At 35.9% G+C, this 16,712-nt stretch overlaps 1 protein-coding gene across 1 annotated transcript; it reads left to right on the top strand.

The window, feature by feature from the left end:
* Window positions 1–918: 918 nt before the first annotated feature.
* Window positions 919–16,154, top strand: sult1st9 (sulfotransferase family 1, cytosolic sulfotransferase 9). The gene is made up of 8 exons (NM_001423667.1): window positions 919–1,079; window positions 1,549–1,687; window positions 7,375–7,503; window positions 10,174–10,274; window positions 13,550–13,676; window positions 14,504–14,601; window positions 14,689–14,863; window positions 14,943–16,154. Exons 1-8 carry the CDS (start codon window positions 1,056–1,058, stop codon window positions 15,191–15,193), a joined length of 1,044 nt encoding a protein of 347 aa, NP_001410596.1. The 5' UTR covers window positions 919–1,055; the 3' UTR covers window positions 15,194–16,154.
* Window positions 16,155–16,712: the final 558 nt, after the last annotated feature.

Below are 16,712 nucleotides of genomic sequence, written 5' to 3'. Positions count from 1 at the left end.
CCAGCTCTGTTTAGGGGGGAGTGTCGGAGGAACAAAAGAGGCTTGGTGTGGGAGTGTCTATTTGGGCGCGCTGAATTTCAGAGTCAAAACACACAACCACAGCGGACAATGTGACTGTGTTTACATGGACATCTGTAGTTCAATTATTTGCCAGATTATTAAATGGTGGACTTTAACTGCAGTTTGGCTCTTTCATTCAGGGAATTCATTCATGTCCCTCCCGACAAACGTTGAGGGTTGCTGGCGAACTGCAGTGGCATCTGGTGGACAAACACAGTCATGACATAGAGCTCATGTGCTGAGTTACTGATTATAATTGAAGCTGGTTCATTTGGAATTTCTGTGTGGGGTTTGCATGTTCTCCCCGTGTTGGCGTGGGTTTCCTCCGGAAGCTCCAGTTTCCCCCACAGTCCAAAGACACGTGTTATAGGTGAATTGAATAAAACTAATTTGGCTTGTGTATATGTGTGTTGCAAATGCAAAGAATCATAAATGTATAAAAACAACAATTAAAAAGAAAATTGACAGAGTCAGAAATGTGAACAGCCTACAGTCATTGTGTAAATAATATTCAATAATGCAATTCATAAAAAGTAACCTTAGCCTGATTATGTTTTTTAAAACAAGTTTTCTTTAATAACAAATACTTGATTTTTAGGAATATGATTAAATAATCCAGATTTTTAGGAATATGATTAAATAATCCAGATTAAATATAATCAGCTACTACCCAGCTCTGCTTATGTAAGGATTATGTTTTTTTAGCTCAGTATAAAAACAAAAGCGTATGGAAAGACCCAAAAGAGAAAGTGTGTACGAGAGAGAGGAATCAAATTTCATCTTTCATTATGAGTGGAAATTTAAATAGCTGAAGATGTATAACCGGTTTTTGAGGTTGAGTGCAAAGAGCAGAAACAGAAAAAGACGAAGCAGATACACACTGCACGACAACACTGAATATAATTGTACACAGAACTGCTGAAAGAAGGAAGACAGAGGCAAAAACTACAAATAAATAAATAAATTGGAGATTTGCACACCACCAATTCAACATAATGGAAATCCAAGGCAAATCCTCTGTGAGTAAATCCTTTTTTTTTTTCAAGGTTTTTAGGTTATAACTAAAGAAGCAACTTACCTGATTTATAAGTTAAGAGATTTTTTCAATTGACACTTGGTTGTGAAAACAATTAAAATAAGTATCTGCAGGTTATAGATATAGAAGAACTGCTAAAAATTATTTAAAAATTATATGACTGCCGTGTTTAAGGGCACTGTAAGTGCAGTACAGTACACTTCAGAAGAGTTTGTCTTTCTATTTATCAATTTTGGCATAAAGATACTTCAACATTATATATATGATTCTTAAATAATGAAATATAATTATACTCTTAAAGTTACAGCTGATTGTCCTGACCATATTTTTTTCATGTCTTGCAAGAGTAATCTGAAAATGTACTTTAAAAAGGTTTTGATCTTATTAATGCTTCTATCATTTTGTTTTCTCAGTGCAATAAAGCTTCATCACTAACAATTTTAACCCTACAGACTGATTTACCCGATCGACCTGAGATATTTGAATTTGAGGGTATCTCAATGGTCGAGCACTTCACTAAGAACTGGGAAAATGTGAAAAACTTTCAAGCAAGACCTGATGACATTCTAATCGCCACTTACCCCAAAGCAGGTAGAGCACTGAATTCGTTTTTTGTATATTATGTGACCACTAAGCTACTGTTTAAAGATGTGATCAGGTTTTTTTTTAATGAAGCAAATATTTTATAAAGCAATGATTTATTAGATTGACTAAATGTGACATTAAAAACTTGGGGCCTGCAATGTAGTGTCAGGTGGGATGCAAGTGTTTTTTGTCTTCAGCCAGGGGTAGATGGGTGCATTGTTGTTGTGTTGCTATTGTGGTTTAAATTGAAACTGCACCACTGGCTATGCAGCTAAAAGCTGGTATAAAGTCAACAGCACAGCTTTTTGTTACTGTTTTTTTTACATTAGTGGTAGGCTGGTCAAAACCATATACAAAATTCTTATTACAAACACAGGGATGCACAGCAGCACACAAATTCAATGATTATAATGTAAAAGATAATCGTTGTCTACATAAATATAAAAAAAGTCCTACATCCTCCTATGCCTTATCATCTGGGGGCTTTGGAAGAATCTGGCTCATTCTGTAGATGGAGTTTTCACACTATTCAGTTTTTCCTTTTACAAAGTCTGCCATGTAAATTGCAATTCACAATGGGCAACAGAGGCTCATTTTGAAAACGTCCCCTATATACATTTCTGGAGATCGTGAATTATGTAGCCAGGGGAACGTATGGCTGCTTTTCGTCTTTAAAACAAATGGTACAGGGCAGTATGGGGTGGCTTTTCGTGCTTATCAGCTGACCGATTACTTCCGTATGGACAGCTTTTTCGCTGTTATCAGTTTGTCCAGTTAGCTCGCCATGTACGTCTGCAGATGATGATTAGGTTCGAATCCAGCAAAGAACAGTTCCAGAAAGCGGGTAAGACAAAAACAAAAGCCAAAAAATAAAATAAACAAGTAAATAACAAGTAAAGAGTGTGGAAACATCTAAAAACATAATAAAATTCATATTAGGTCTTTTCTTTTTCAATATCAGAATATCAGAATCTTTATTGTCATTGTACAAAATACAACGAAATTTACATTTGCCCTTCCCTTCAGTGCAGTCCTATTTATCTAAAACAACAACAATAATTAAAAAGAGATAAAAATATAAAATCAAATGAAGAGTTACAATACAATATTAAAAGTGCGTATGATGTGCATATAAAGTGGCAAGTGCATTTCCAAGCAGCTTTTCAAATTTAAAAGTTAATAAAATGTGAGCCAGGAAGGCATACAATTTAATGTCCAAGTGTATAAAGTGGCAAGTGCATATCCTAGCAGCAGATTAAAAAGATTAAAATAATTTTGGCTAGAAACACCCTCAATTTAATGTCCATTCATTATTGCAACAGCCCTTGGATATGTGCTATTTTTTAGTCTGTTTGTTTTGGCTTTTATGGTTCTATATCGTCTTCCCGAAGGTAACATTTGAAATAGGTGGTATGCTGGATGAGACGAGTCTTTCAGGATGCTGCATGCTTTGCTGTAGCAGCGGGCCTTAAACAACTCCTCTAAGGAGGGAAGAGTGCAGCCGATGATTTTGTGCGCTGTATTGACAACCCTTTGGAGAGCAGCTTTTTCCTGGGCAGTGCAACTGGCATACCACACTGGGATGCAATACGTCAGCACACTTTCAATAGTGCATTTGTAAAAGGACACTAGCAGTTCTTGGGCCAAGTTGTTATTTTTTAACACCCTTAGAAAATGAAGTCGCTGCTGTGCCTTTTTGACCAGTGCAATAGTGTTGGTTTTCCATGATATGTTTTGATCCAGATGCAGGCCCAGATACTTGAAATTGCTGACAATCTCCACACAGTCCCCATGTATATGAATGGGCAGAGTATCTGGTCTGTTCCTTCTAAAGTCTACTATGATTTCCTTTGTTTTTAAGGTATTGAGGGCCAAGTTATTATCAGTGCACCATAAAGCCAGTTGGTTTACTTCATCTCTGTATGCGGTCTCATCTCCATTCGTGATGAGCCCGACCACTGCAATATCATCTGCAAATTTCAGGATAGTATTACTTGAATGGAAAGGAGTGCAGTCATGTGTATAAAGAGTGTACAGTAAGGGACTCAGCACACATCCCTGTGGGGAGCCTGTGCTAAGGCTGAGTGCTGAAGAGACGTGGTGCTCTACCTTGACTCTCTGTGAACGGTTACTGAGGAAATCTTGAATCCAGAGGCAAATGGAGAAAGGAAAGCCGAGATGATTTAGTTTAGAGACCAGTCTTTTTGGAATTATTGTATTAAATGCAGAGCTGAAGTCAATGAAGAGAATCCGGGCATAACTGTCTTTATGTTCTAGATGGGTCAGGGTAGTGTGAAGGGCTATAGCTATGGCATCCTCTGTTGATCTATTTTCCCTATATGCAAACTGGTGGGTATCAAATGCGGGAGGAAGTCTTTGGAGGATGTGACTTCTTACCAGCTTCTCAAAACACTTCATAACAACAGGGGTTAAGGCTACTGGCCGGTAGTCATTTAGACTATTGATGGTGGTCTTTTTTGGGACAGGGATGATTGTTGAGGCCTTAAGACAGAGTGGAACAATGGCCTGGCTAAGGGACAAATTAAATATTTTTGTAAAAACCCCTGTAAGTTCATCTGCACAGTCTTTCAACACCCTCCCTGTAATGCCATCAGGTCCTGCTGCTTTTCTGGGGTTTACTGTTCTCAGCACTTTCCTAACATCATCCTCCTCCACTGTGAAGACATGGCTAGGATTTGATAGTGAATGCAATGTGGCTTCCTCTGCTGACTGTTGTTCAAAGCGGGCAAAGAAGCAGTTAAGCTCTTCTGCTAGTGTGTTGTCAACCCCTACAGACCTGGGATTGGGTCTGTAGTTGGTAATATTTTGTATCCCCTGCCACACTTGTCTTGAATTATTGCTGTGGAGATATCCCTCAATTTTGTGTTTATATTTCAACTTGGCACCTCTGATGCCTGTTTTCAGGTTTGCTCTAGCTGCACTGTAACGCTCTTTGTCACCAGACTTGAAGGCGATGTTCCTTTCCTTCAGCAAAATCCTAACCCCTGCTGTCATCCAGGGTTTTTGGTTGGCATACACTCTGATGTGTTTCTCGGTGGTGACAGTGTCTGTACAGTGCTTAATGTAAGAGAGTACTGATGTAGTGTACTCCTCCAGATCCTGGGATTCAAACACACTCCAGTCTGTGTGAGCAAAACAGTCCTGTAGCTGTAAGGATGCACCCTCTGGCCATACTGTAACAGTTTTTAGGGTGGGGGGGGTCTCTTTTCCTCAGTGAAGAATAAACTGGCAGCATAAAAAGGGATATGTGGTCAGACTGACCAATATGAGGTGCTGGTATTGTTTTATAGCCTCGCTTAATGTTAGAGTATACTTTATCTAATAGATTGCCCCCACGTGTAGCACAGTTTACATGCTGATGGAGTTTGGGAAACACTATTTTAAGATCCACATGATTAAAATCTCCAGCAATTATATGTGCTGCCTCTGGATATTTGTTTAGTTGGGAGCTAATAGCATTATGGAGGAGGTTAAGCGCTGAATTAGCATTAGCATCAGGAGCTATATACACTGCTGTGATAAAAACAGCTGATGAAAACTCACGGGGGAGGAAAAAGGGTCTGCATTTAACTGTCAGACACTCCAAATCTGGGGAGCAATGATTATCTACAGCTTTAGTGTCTTTAGCCCATTTCTCACTAATATAAATACAAAGACCCCCACCTCGTTGTTTCTGTGAGAGATGGTTTCTGTCGTGACGGTGTAGGGTGAAATCTGTTAGCTCCACCGCTGCGTCAGGTATTCCTGGATGTAGCCATGACTCTGTTAGCATCAGAGTGCAGCAATCCCTGCATAGTCTGAATGGTTTTTTAAAATTGTCAAATTGGGTTTGGGGAAGTGGGTGGGCGCTGGTCAATCGATAATTTTGAAAACATTATTGGTTGGGTTTAGGGAAGGAGGAGGGAGGGTCAGTCGATATGTCAGTCAGTCAGTCGACAGCAGCCTCTGGTGAATTTAAGTGAGAACAGCAGGCACGAATGGCACTGTCGGAAAAACATTTTCCGATTTGAGATTTGAGATCTGAAAAAGCGCACAGCTGCCTCTCGTGGAATTGCGGAAACAAAAATACGTAGCTCCTGGGAGGTTTTTGGCACTCTCCTGAAATGCAGATAGTGGTACATTTTTAGGATGAGCCTGGGTTGCACAAGGGCGCAAAAACAACTCACTCTTAAAGGAATGGAAGATGTTACACTCAAAATACAACCATAATTTTTAAGACAACCTAACTTTATGGAATTAAAAACTTATTTTAGAACATGCGCCAGTCTCTGTGACCTTTTTTTCCATCCTTAAAATAGCAAAAGTGGATTTGGACATGTCAAAGTGCACATGCACCGTGTGCTTTTATTTTGATGCTTTAATTTTATTCAAGAGAATCACAATTTTCACAAAAATATTAAGAAGCACATTTGTTTCTTTTAGCTGTAATAAAAAACTGAAGGAATATGTGACATGACAGTTGTACTGTTTTCATTCAATTAAAAATAAAGAATCTAATATTTTTATTAACAATTTAAATCAAAGTCCGTTTAAAGCAAGTCATTTTACTTAGCGGCCATCTTTGAAATGCCTCTCGGGCAATATCGAGCCACCCAGACCTGTAGGTAGAGACAAAAAGAAATTCTGCTCTACATCAGCGTGATCTGCGCCTTAATTGCTGTTACCAGCAGAGTGCGTCTATTGTGTGGTATTTCTCACCATTTACCCCACCACTGAGTTGTAAACTCAACTGCTATGCCTTATTGAATATTGCATTGTTGCAGAGAATTGCACTACTACACCACCAAAGATTTTTACATTCATTGGATTCATCGTTTCGATTTAAAGGAGCATTCTTTATACACACACACACACACACACACACACACGCATGCTCACACACACACACATACAGACACACACACACACCTATTCGCTTATGGACTGAGAACTGTATACACACATGGGATTAATGTGAGTTTTCTACATTGTTTCAGGCAAGTGTGTCGTTTATTTTATTTTTGTTTTTACATCCTTATTGTTACAACTATTGTTTGTTTTTTTAAGTACAAATTTAACGCATTTTAATACACATTTAAATTCCCAAGGAGAAATATATAAAATTTAAGTACACAATAGTTTAAAAATAGGATTTATCTACATTATGCAGGGTAGGACATTTATATGGATACACCTTAATAAAATGGGAAAGGTTGGTGATATTAATGTCCTGTTTGCGGCACATTAGTATATGTGAGGGGGCTTGTAAATAACTCATGAAAGAATAAAGTAATGTTTAAAACCAAGCATACCATTGTTTTTATTGTGAAATTCCCAATAAGTTTATTAAGGTGTATCTATATAAATGGCCCACCCTAGCTTAACTAAATTTACATACATTTTAAAATATATACAAGTTAAAATTGAATATAAATATAATTTTAGATTTACATAAAAAAATGAATACAGTGAATAAATGCAATATAATTAGATACAGTTGGGCAAACTACAAAAGATTTCCAAAAGGGAACAAAGAGAAAAGGCTTTTCTTTTTTTAAATACATTTTATTTATTTATTTATTTGATTGTACTTACATTTCATGATTCCATTCACTCAAATCTTTTTTAAAAGAAAAACTTTCTGTTGGTTAACTTTCTGTTTGTTTCTATGCTCTTTTTCTCACTTTTTCTAGGCACAACTTGGGTTTCTAATATTCTAGACCTTCTGTATTTTGGTAAGGAAGATCCAAAGCGCCAGACCACCAAGCCTATCTATAAAAGAGTGCCATTCCTGGAGTCTTGTTTTCCAGAGATGCAATCAGGTCAGAAACTACAGTATAATATGTTACAAGGATTGTTTCCTGTTATTATTTTTGTAGAATTACATATTACTCACTTTTCCACAAATTTAAAGTCCACTATCATAGGTTCTGTGTGTACCCTGACATTTTTGTGATGTGACATTTAAATTTTCTGCTTTGTACAAAATTAAATATACATTATATCTGGGATTCATAAATCAAAGTAGCAGAAAAGCAAGCACATATGAGGCAAAGGTTCCCCGTGCATATAAACCAGGGGTGTACAAACTCTGTCCTGGAGGGCTGGTTTCCTGCATATTTTAATTCCAACCCCAATTAAACACACCTGAACCAGCTAATCAAGCTCTTTTAGGTATACTTGAGACTTCCAGGCAGGTGTGTTGGAGGAAGTTGGAGCTAAACTATGCAGGACACAGTACCTCCAGGACCAAGTTTGGACTCCCCTGATATAGACTAAAGTGCTCTGCTGGCTTCATTCTGCATTAGTGTGTTTGAATCCAGAGGTTCAGAGTTGACTGCAGCTCTAGCATCCCCTCTTATAACATCAAAACAGAATTAGAAATAACTGCCAAAGATTTTATTTCTATTTAAAAATTTAACTCTTTCATTTATATATTGATGACATGATGCCTTAAATTCCCTTTACAGTTTTCATCTATTTTTTCAGCATGGGAAAGTTGAAATTTAAATTTGGAGTATTAGTAATAAGAAAGAAAGCACTGTTGCTTTTGCTATTAAACGTGCATGATAGTGATAGGCTGATTAAAACATACCCTAACATTGCTTATTACATGCACATGGATGCACAGCAGCACACAAATATCTTCAAAATATGAACAATTAAAATGTAAAAGGTTATTGTCCTTATTATTATTTTCTTGAAAAAGAACTTAGTTTTCATTTGAATTTATTTTAATTGTTAAAATGATTTAAACAAATAGCATATAGTACATTTAAAACATACAGTGGTGTACACTTATTGTATTGTTGATTTTGATGTGATGTTTTTAATGAGTTATGTATATAAACAAATTTAAACACAAATAAGTTAATGAAAAACCAAACGTATATTGCATTAATATCAGTTAATGGAAAAGTTTACCCCAAATATAAAAATTCTGCCATCACTTACTTACACGTGACTTTTTCCAAACCAAAAACAAAAATATTTGGAAGAATGTTGTAAACCTGCACCATTGACTTAAATTGTGATTTTCCCACTACAGATGTCAATGGTTTCAAGATTCCAACATTCTTCAAAATATCTTATTTTGTGTTCAACACAGGTTGGAATGAAATAAAATCAACATGACTGTAATATTGATCTCTAAATTAAGACAAATTTATTTCATTTTATTCACTTCTTCTCTCTGATTAAGTGAAATTACCTGTTTCTATAAGGATTAGACTCATGAACAAGTGAGTCATTGTGGACATGTCAATGCTGATTAAGCAGAAAATTGTGTACATAAATCATTTGCCTGTGGCTGTCATATCCATAAACAAAAAAAAGTATCTCCAGCTACTCAGGCATAGAACATATATGTCATATTTTGCTCCGGCAGCCAGAAGTTTCAGCTGGAACTTATAAGGAAAAGTTCTCGAGTTTATGGATTACCTGTGATAACAGCGTATTTTACGCATACAGACTGTAACCCAGCTGTTCTTCCTGCCATCGGCGAACAGTGCTTTAATTTCTAAAGCCCTTTCTGTTGAGCAGGTGAAGACAATAACCAATCATAGAGACCTCACCTGTCAGCACTCAAAAAGCAAGCGGGAGAATGTTGACATTAGTTTATTTGCTATAAATTCTCATGCTGTCTTGTGTGCATGTGTTGGAGTTTTGTTTGATACATTCAGAAAGAGTGTTTTCTTAAACAGGTCAAATTAAAGATATAGTTCATATATCCTACTGCTGTATTAAAAAACAAAATTGTATATAAATTTTATATAAATAATATATAAATATATTTAAAGATTGAAATTTTTTTTTAAATCTTGTGCTATATATAGTTGTAAATAGTTTCATTCGAATGTGCTCGTCTGGTGTGTGATACTTGCAATTGTCATGTGAGTGCCGCATCGCAGCACTGATTTGCACATCCAGTGTGTGACCCCCTTTAACACTACCCCCTCATTGAGGGTTGAGCAATTTGTAGCAAAATATAAAAATGAGATGGTCCAAATTTGTAGGAATTAGCCACTAAATCAAAAAGTTAAGATTTGGAGCAAGATAGCATTGATAGCTTTTTTGGTTTCAAAATCTAATCTGTCTAAATTATCGTCTTTCTACACTTTTAGTTAATAGGTCAATTGTTGAGCCAGTGTAAACTTGTTATTTACAATTCTTTTAAACAACAACATTAACGTACCCATTAATTAATTCTTTTTTTTTTAATCATGTTTGACAGTGAAAACTGTTAGTGGTACTTCGTTTTGTACTTTTGAATATTATTGATTCTTCATTAACTGCTACAACTTGAGGTTGTCTGAAAGATGGGTTAGTTACATCAACATGGAAACAAGATAAAAACAAAGGTTGAAACACATACATTCAAGAAACAAGGAAGTAGGAAATACATGACACATGAAACAGGGACATGCAAAGCAAACTGAAAATAACACTATCAATTATGTCAACATTAAAATCAGTTTCATTTTCCCTTTCAGGCACAGAACTGGCTAATAACCTGCCAACCTCTCCTCGCCTAATCAAAACTCATTTACCTGTTCAACTTGTTCCCCAGTCCTTCTGGGAGAAGAACTCAAGGGTAATGTGTAAAATACTTTCTTTAACTCCACAATGTGGTGTAGGTGGCAAGTGGCAACCTTTTGAATCTGTTATGATGTGATGTGAATCTTGAACTACCAAACCCAAGCCTGTTTTTTAGAAATGTGATTTAAATGAATGAATATTTAAATAAAGGTAATTAAAAAAAAAAAAACTGCACTAGTTCCCTACAGTCGTGTATGTAACAGCTTAGCTCAAACAATAATTTGAGGATGTTGCTAGTACAATGATGTTTGTCACCCCTGGCTTGCTACTAGTACCTCAATATTTTGCTACTACTACAGTATTACTACTGTATAGCCTGCTATTGTTATGATAATTATGTAAAATTTTGAATGCAGAAGAAACACCACTGGATAACAAATTATGCTAAAGCTAAAGTTTTAAAAAAGCTTAATAAGGTAAACTCATTCATTCATTTTTGGAACCACCAACTTATCCAGCATATGTTTTACACCGCTGATGGTTTTAACTTCCAGCTGCAAACCATCCCTGGGAAACATCAATACACACTCATTTAGACTCATACACTAAAGACAATTTAGCTTACCCATATCACCTGTACCACGTCTTTGGACTGTGGGGAGAACCGGAGCACCCGCAGGAAACCCACGCAAACACAGGGAGAACATGCAAACTCCACACAGAAACGCCAACTGACTCAGCCGAGGCTCAAACCAGCAACATTCTTCCTATGAGTTGATCGTGCTACCCACTGCACCACCGTGATGCCTGCTAAGTTAAACTGTTTGCCAGAATTATAAATCTCAGTTAGCTGATGCTGGACTTTAGTCTATTACTAACCTAGATGCAGAAACATTAGCCTTCACTATCTATTTAAAGGCGCCATATAATGAAAAGCTAGATACTGTATAACCAGTTTCTTCCTGACGAAATAGTTGCAGAAAGGAAATGAGGATATATAGTGACTTGGGATACTTTGATTGGAGGATCATGATTAGCTAATGTGGACCAGCTAGGTCAATTATGAGCACATGCTCCTCTCGAAATTAGTTTAAAATTAAGCTTCACGTAAATCCAGTAAGTGTAAAATCTAAGTAATGAGATTACAACAATAATTTTCCCAAAATATAAAGTATTCTTATTAAGTATACTTGGTTAAATGCAATGCCCAATCTCTGAGCATGGGATAAAATTTACCAAGTATTACAAAAGTACAATCTTAGTGTACTCAAAAGAGTTCAATTGCAATACAATTGAAAAAAGAAATTGTGCACTTAAAAGTATACATTTATATGTCAAATGTAGGCCAATTCAGTCCCAAGAGGTATTCTAGTAGTATATTTCTGGTACATAGATGTAAATATGTTAAGTATACTTCAAAATATACTTCTATATCACGCAAGTATACTTACTCAAAGATAACTTGAAGTGTAGGCTGCGTCCGAAACCCCCTACTACTCAGTAGGTACTGCATTTGAATTTAAACGTACTACTCTGCCGTTAGAAAAGAACGTTCTATACAGTATGAATGTGAAAAGTATGAATAGAATTCGGACATACTACATTCGCCATTTTGTCATGGTCACGTGACGTAATGGGATAGCCGGAAGTAGTAAGTCATCTGAGTAATTCTCGCATACTGATTTTCGAATTCTATGAATTCGGACTTACTACTCGGCTCGCATACTGATTTTAGCGTACTGTATAGCATGGAAGTATGTGGTTTCGAACGCGGCCATACTCATTTTATGTAGGGTCAAGCTTCTAATATAAACAGAAATGTGGACACTTATTCTAAACTTATTCAGCACATACAGAGGCATAAGGGCTGTTTAATTGTGTCATTTGTTAATTTAAAGGGCACCTAGGTTACCCCTTTTTTTTAGATTTAATATAAGTCTTTTGCGTCTCTAGAATGTGTATATAAAGTTTCAGCTCAAAACACCCATCAGATTTTTCATTAAACCTTTTACAAGATGCTGTTTTATACTGATTTCCAGCAGGGGGTGGTTTTGTCGTACTGCGCCTTTAAGACGATTCTTTCCCGCCCACTGTTTCTACATGCCACCTCCCTCAGCTGCGTCAGACAACAGACAGACTTAAAAGAAGGAGGTCTCACGTAGCGTTTGTAAGATACTACAGTAAGAACTAACCTTTACTAATCAGTATTGTGAAGTTGCATTGATGAGTCACACACAATATCGTTACAAAGTTAACGTGCGCGCGCACGCACGCACACACACACACAGATACACACGCACACCGCAGATGACACACACACACACACAGGCAGGCAGGCAGGCAGACAGACGGAGCGCGCTTAGCTTAGTTAAGGCTAACCTCAAGTACTGTGTGGATATCTGTTATGCTAATGTACAAAATAAACCTGATTTAACTTCCACAAACCGGGATTGAAGCGTCTTCTTTTATAATTGTTCTGACACACCGCTGTGCTGATGAAGTAAAGCTGAAGTAAAACGCTGTAATTAATTACACACATACTCTGTTTTAAAACACTTTAAACATGTGAAACTTACTCTTAATCACATTTGATGATGACTGCTGATCCTAGCGAACGGAACAGACCTTTTATTCCCGGTTGCTTTGCGTATGTCTGCCTGGTCTTGTTGACATATACACGTGACTACCGGAACATGTTAATGCGCGCAGCTGTCAATCAATTCAGTGGGCGGGGGGATCGCACACCTACGTAATGGTGTGATCGATTTGAAAACAGCTCCAATTGGCCGACCCTTTTTTTTGTAGTTAAATTGAAAAAAAAGGACTGGGTGTGTTCATATCACCCCTGTATGACGGTCTATACACTATACCAACACACAGATCTGTCCAAACAGCTTGAAAAGTAGATTTTTTACCATAGGTGCCCTTTAATGTCTATATTGTGAGTTTTGCATCATATGTCATAAAATAAACAAACCAATTAAAAAAATGGTTTGGAATAGAGTGTTAGAATGGGCAGTTCACACGCTATGAGGGTTTAACCTACTGTAAATACGAATATGAAATGTACAAACTTTATTAAGCCTGAGACTATTGCACTGATACACTTCGGATGATACTAAGCATGACTATGAAAACTGAGAAGAATAAATGTATTTAATATCAAACAAAGCATTATATATATATATATATATATATATATATATATATATATATATATATATATATATATATATATATATATATATATATATATATTTTTTTTTTTTTTTTTTTTTTTTTTTAGGTTGTGTAATTAAGAAATTGGGATTTGTCCTATTTTTTGTCCAGGTGGCATATGTAGCTCGTAATGCAAAAGACAACGCGGTTTCCTATTTTCATTTTAATCGAATGAACAAGGCACAACCTGAACCAGGAGACTGGAACACCTTCCTGGAAGAATTTATGAAAGGAAAAAGTAAGTAACATAACACTTGTTTGAAAGTGTAATCAAATCCTATTAGTCAGATACAATGAACATAACAAAAAAAAAAAAAAACTTTAAAAAAAACTATTGGTGTGTGTGAAATCATTAAAGAGAAAAAATAAAAGAAGAAAAATAATATACAGTATACAGTTGAAGTCAGAATTATTAGCCCTCTTCAAATTTTTTTTCTTCTTTTTTAAATATTTCCCAAATGATGTTAAACTGAGCAAGGAAATTTTCACAGTATGTCTGATAATATTTATTCTTTTGGAGAAAGTCTTATTTGTTTTATTTCGGCTAGAATAAAAGCAGTTTTAAATTTTTTAAACACCATTTTAGGGACAAAATTATTTGCCTCTTTAAGCTATATTTTTTCTTGATAATCTACAGAACAAACCATCATAACACAATAACTTGCCTAATTACCCTAATTACCCTAGTTAGGTCTTTAAATGTCACTTTAAGCTGTATAGAAGTGTCTTGAAAAATATAAGGTAAAACTTTGTGCTGTCATCATGGCAAAGATAAAATAATTCAGTTATTAGAAAAGAGTTATTAAAACTATTATGTTTAGAAATGTGTTGAAAAAAATCTGCTTTCCATTAAACAGAAATTGGGGAAAAAATAAACAAGCAGTCCGATAAATGGGGGGGAGGGGGTAGTAATCCTGACCTCAACTGTATATATATATATATATATTTTTTTTTTTTTGTAAAGTTATTATACATTATTATATATATTATATATATTATTATTATAATGTGTGCATTATTCAAAATATATTTACCACTGATTTATTGTTTCTATTTTGCATATAGTGGTGTTTGGTTCTTGGTTCGACCATGTCTGTGGATGGTGGGAGAAAAAAAAAACATATCCTAACTTACACTACATGTTGTACGAGGATATGGCGAAAGTAAGTTCAGTACATACAGTAAGAATCTCTTCAAGAAGCATCAAATCTAAATTAATGTTTAATGTGTATTTTCAATGGCTTGCTCAGGACATTAAAGGCGAAGTAGAAAGTTTGTGCACTTTCTTAAAATTGTCACGTTCAGACGAAGAGAAGGAGAAAATAATAAATGGCATTCAGTTTGATGCCATGAAACAGAACAAGATGACCAATTACTCCACTGTCCTAGTGATGGATTTCACAATCTCGCCGTTCATGCGGAAAGGTTAATACACCTCTGATTTATCATTTTGAATTCTGTCCTTTCATTTAGTTTGATCACCTTTGTGTTTGTGTACCAAAAGGTAAAGTTGGAGACTGGAAAAATCACTTTACTGTGGCACAGAATGAACAGTTCAATGAGGACTACAAACAGAAGATGAAGAATTCCACTCTCAAGTTCCCTACTGAGCATGGGCGTAAAACCCGGGGGGGACGGGGGAGACATGTCCCCTCCCATCCGAGACTTGTCCCCCCCCCGCAAAAAAGAAAAAATTTAAATTATAAAAAAAAAAATCTTAATTGTGAAAAATATACCTATATATACCTAAAATAATTGTCTAAGTAGAATGAAAACAGCATGTATTATTTAAAATGCATTTAGAAACAGTTGAGTTACCCCTCCCCTTCCTCAAAGTGGTTCGGTCCACTGTGTGCTTTTTCTCATCTCACCCATCTCACACGCATGCGTGTCTGCGTCACGTCTGCTTCAAGGGTTTGCAGCACATTGCATACTCTTATTTTTGCTTAATTATACCTATTCATTCTCTATCAGTGTTTTCACTTATCCTTAGATGTTTCATTTGCAATTAAGTGCTTTTTACCTTTCTTATTTATAGCTTTTTATTCCAAATGGTAATATTTATACAATTGATGTAAACATTTTGGTATGCCATATATGGTTATACCTATTGCTTCTTTTATTGTGGTTACAGCTCATTGGTGTGTCTACAGTTTTGCAGCAGTGTGTGTACACACAACTGATATCTGTGTTTGACCTATAGTTCATGTGTGTGCTCATTTGAAGGCCTTTGCTTTGAAATTGCAAGGAAATTACATTATGAAAATTTTCTGTGTCAAAAGCATCCAAGTGTGTTTAGTGATTTGCAAATGACTGTGTGTAATGTTTTGCAAAAAGTGTGAAGCTGACAATGTGCTTACAGTTGTGCAGATCTAGACTTGTGTTTTGTTATTACCTCTGAAACAAATCAAACCCAGATTATATCAGTATTAGTCAGGTAGAAATTATACGAGTGTTTAAGATTGAGATCAGCAGTGTGTAAATGAAGCAAAAGGATTTATCTTGAATGAGGCGTGTGTGTTCTGTACGGTGTTAAAATTGTGTTTTGTTAGTGTTGTAAAGTTTTGGATGAAGTGTTTTATTTTGCATAAGTTCTGATGTGTTCTGCTGTTTGTGTGTGTGGATGTGGAAATTGTGTGTGTTTTGACAAAATGAGCCTTCATTTCAATATTGTGCTTGAGCCATTAAAAAAAAAAAAAAAAAAAAACTGTAAATGAACAATGACTCACTTAGTTTTTTTTACACACAATTACTTGTACTTCAGACACAATGACTACAACATGTGACTGATGTACTAACCCCCTGAACCAATTCTGCTTAACTACAAGCACAATTCCTGCTTTACACTCAAATTGCAGGTTTAAAACAACCTTTTTCAAAACACTACACACAATTCTCTGCATTTGGCACAATTTTCATGCAGAAAATCTCTTGTTTTAACAAGGAACACACTGTCATTCACAATACTCATCAGATGAGTAAACACCTTTCACACAGAATTGCAATTTAGAAAATCAGAGCTCATCCCCAAGCAGGAAAAAAATCTTCAATATGATTAAGGAATGGAGAATATGGAAGCAGATAAACAACTAAAAAACATGGGTGGACAGTGTACCAGTTATGAACCAGATGAGCTCTGATTTCTAAATTGCAATTCTGTGTGACAGGTGTTTACTCATGTGATGAGTTAGTATGCAAAGTAGGACAACTGACTTTACAATTCTGAACGACAGTGTGTTCCTTGTCAAAACAAGAGATTTTCTGCATGAAAATT

This window comes from Danio rerio, chromosome 8 (assembly GCF_049306965.1).
Source record: "Danio rerio strain Tuebingen ecotype United States chromosome 8, GRCz12tu, whole genome shotgun sequence".
Classification (NCBI taxonomy): domain Eukaryota; kingdom Metazoa; phylum Chordata; class Actinopteri; order Cypriniformes; family Danionidae; genus Danio; species Danio rerio.
This window is presented reverse-complemented; position numbering and strand designations above follow the sequence as displayed.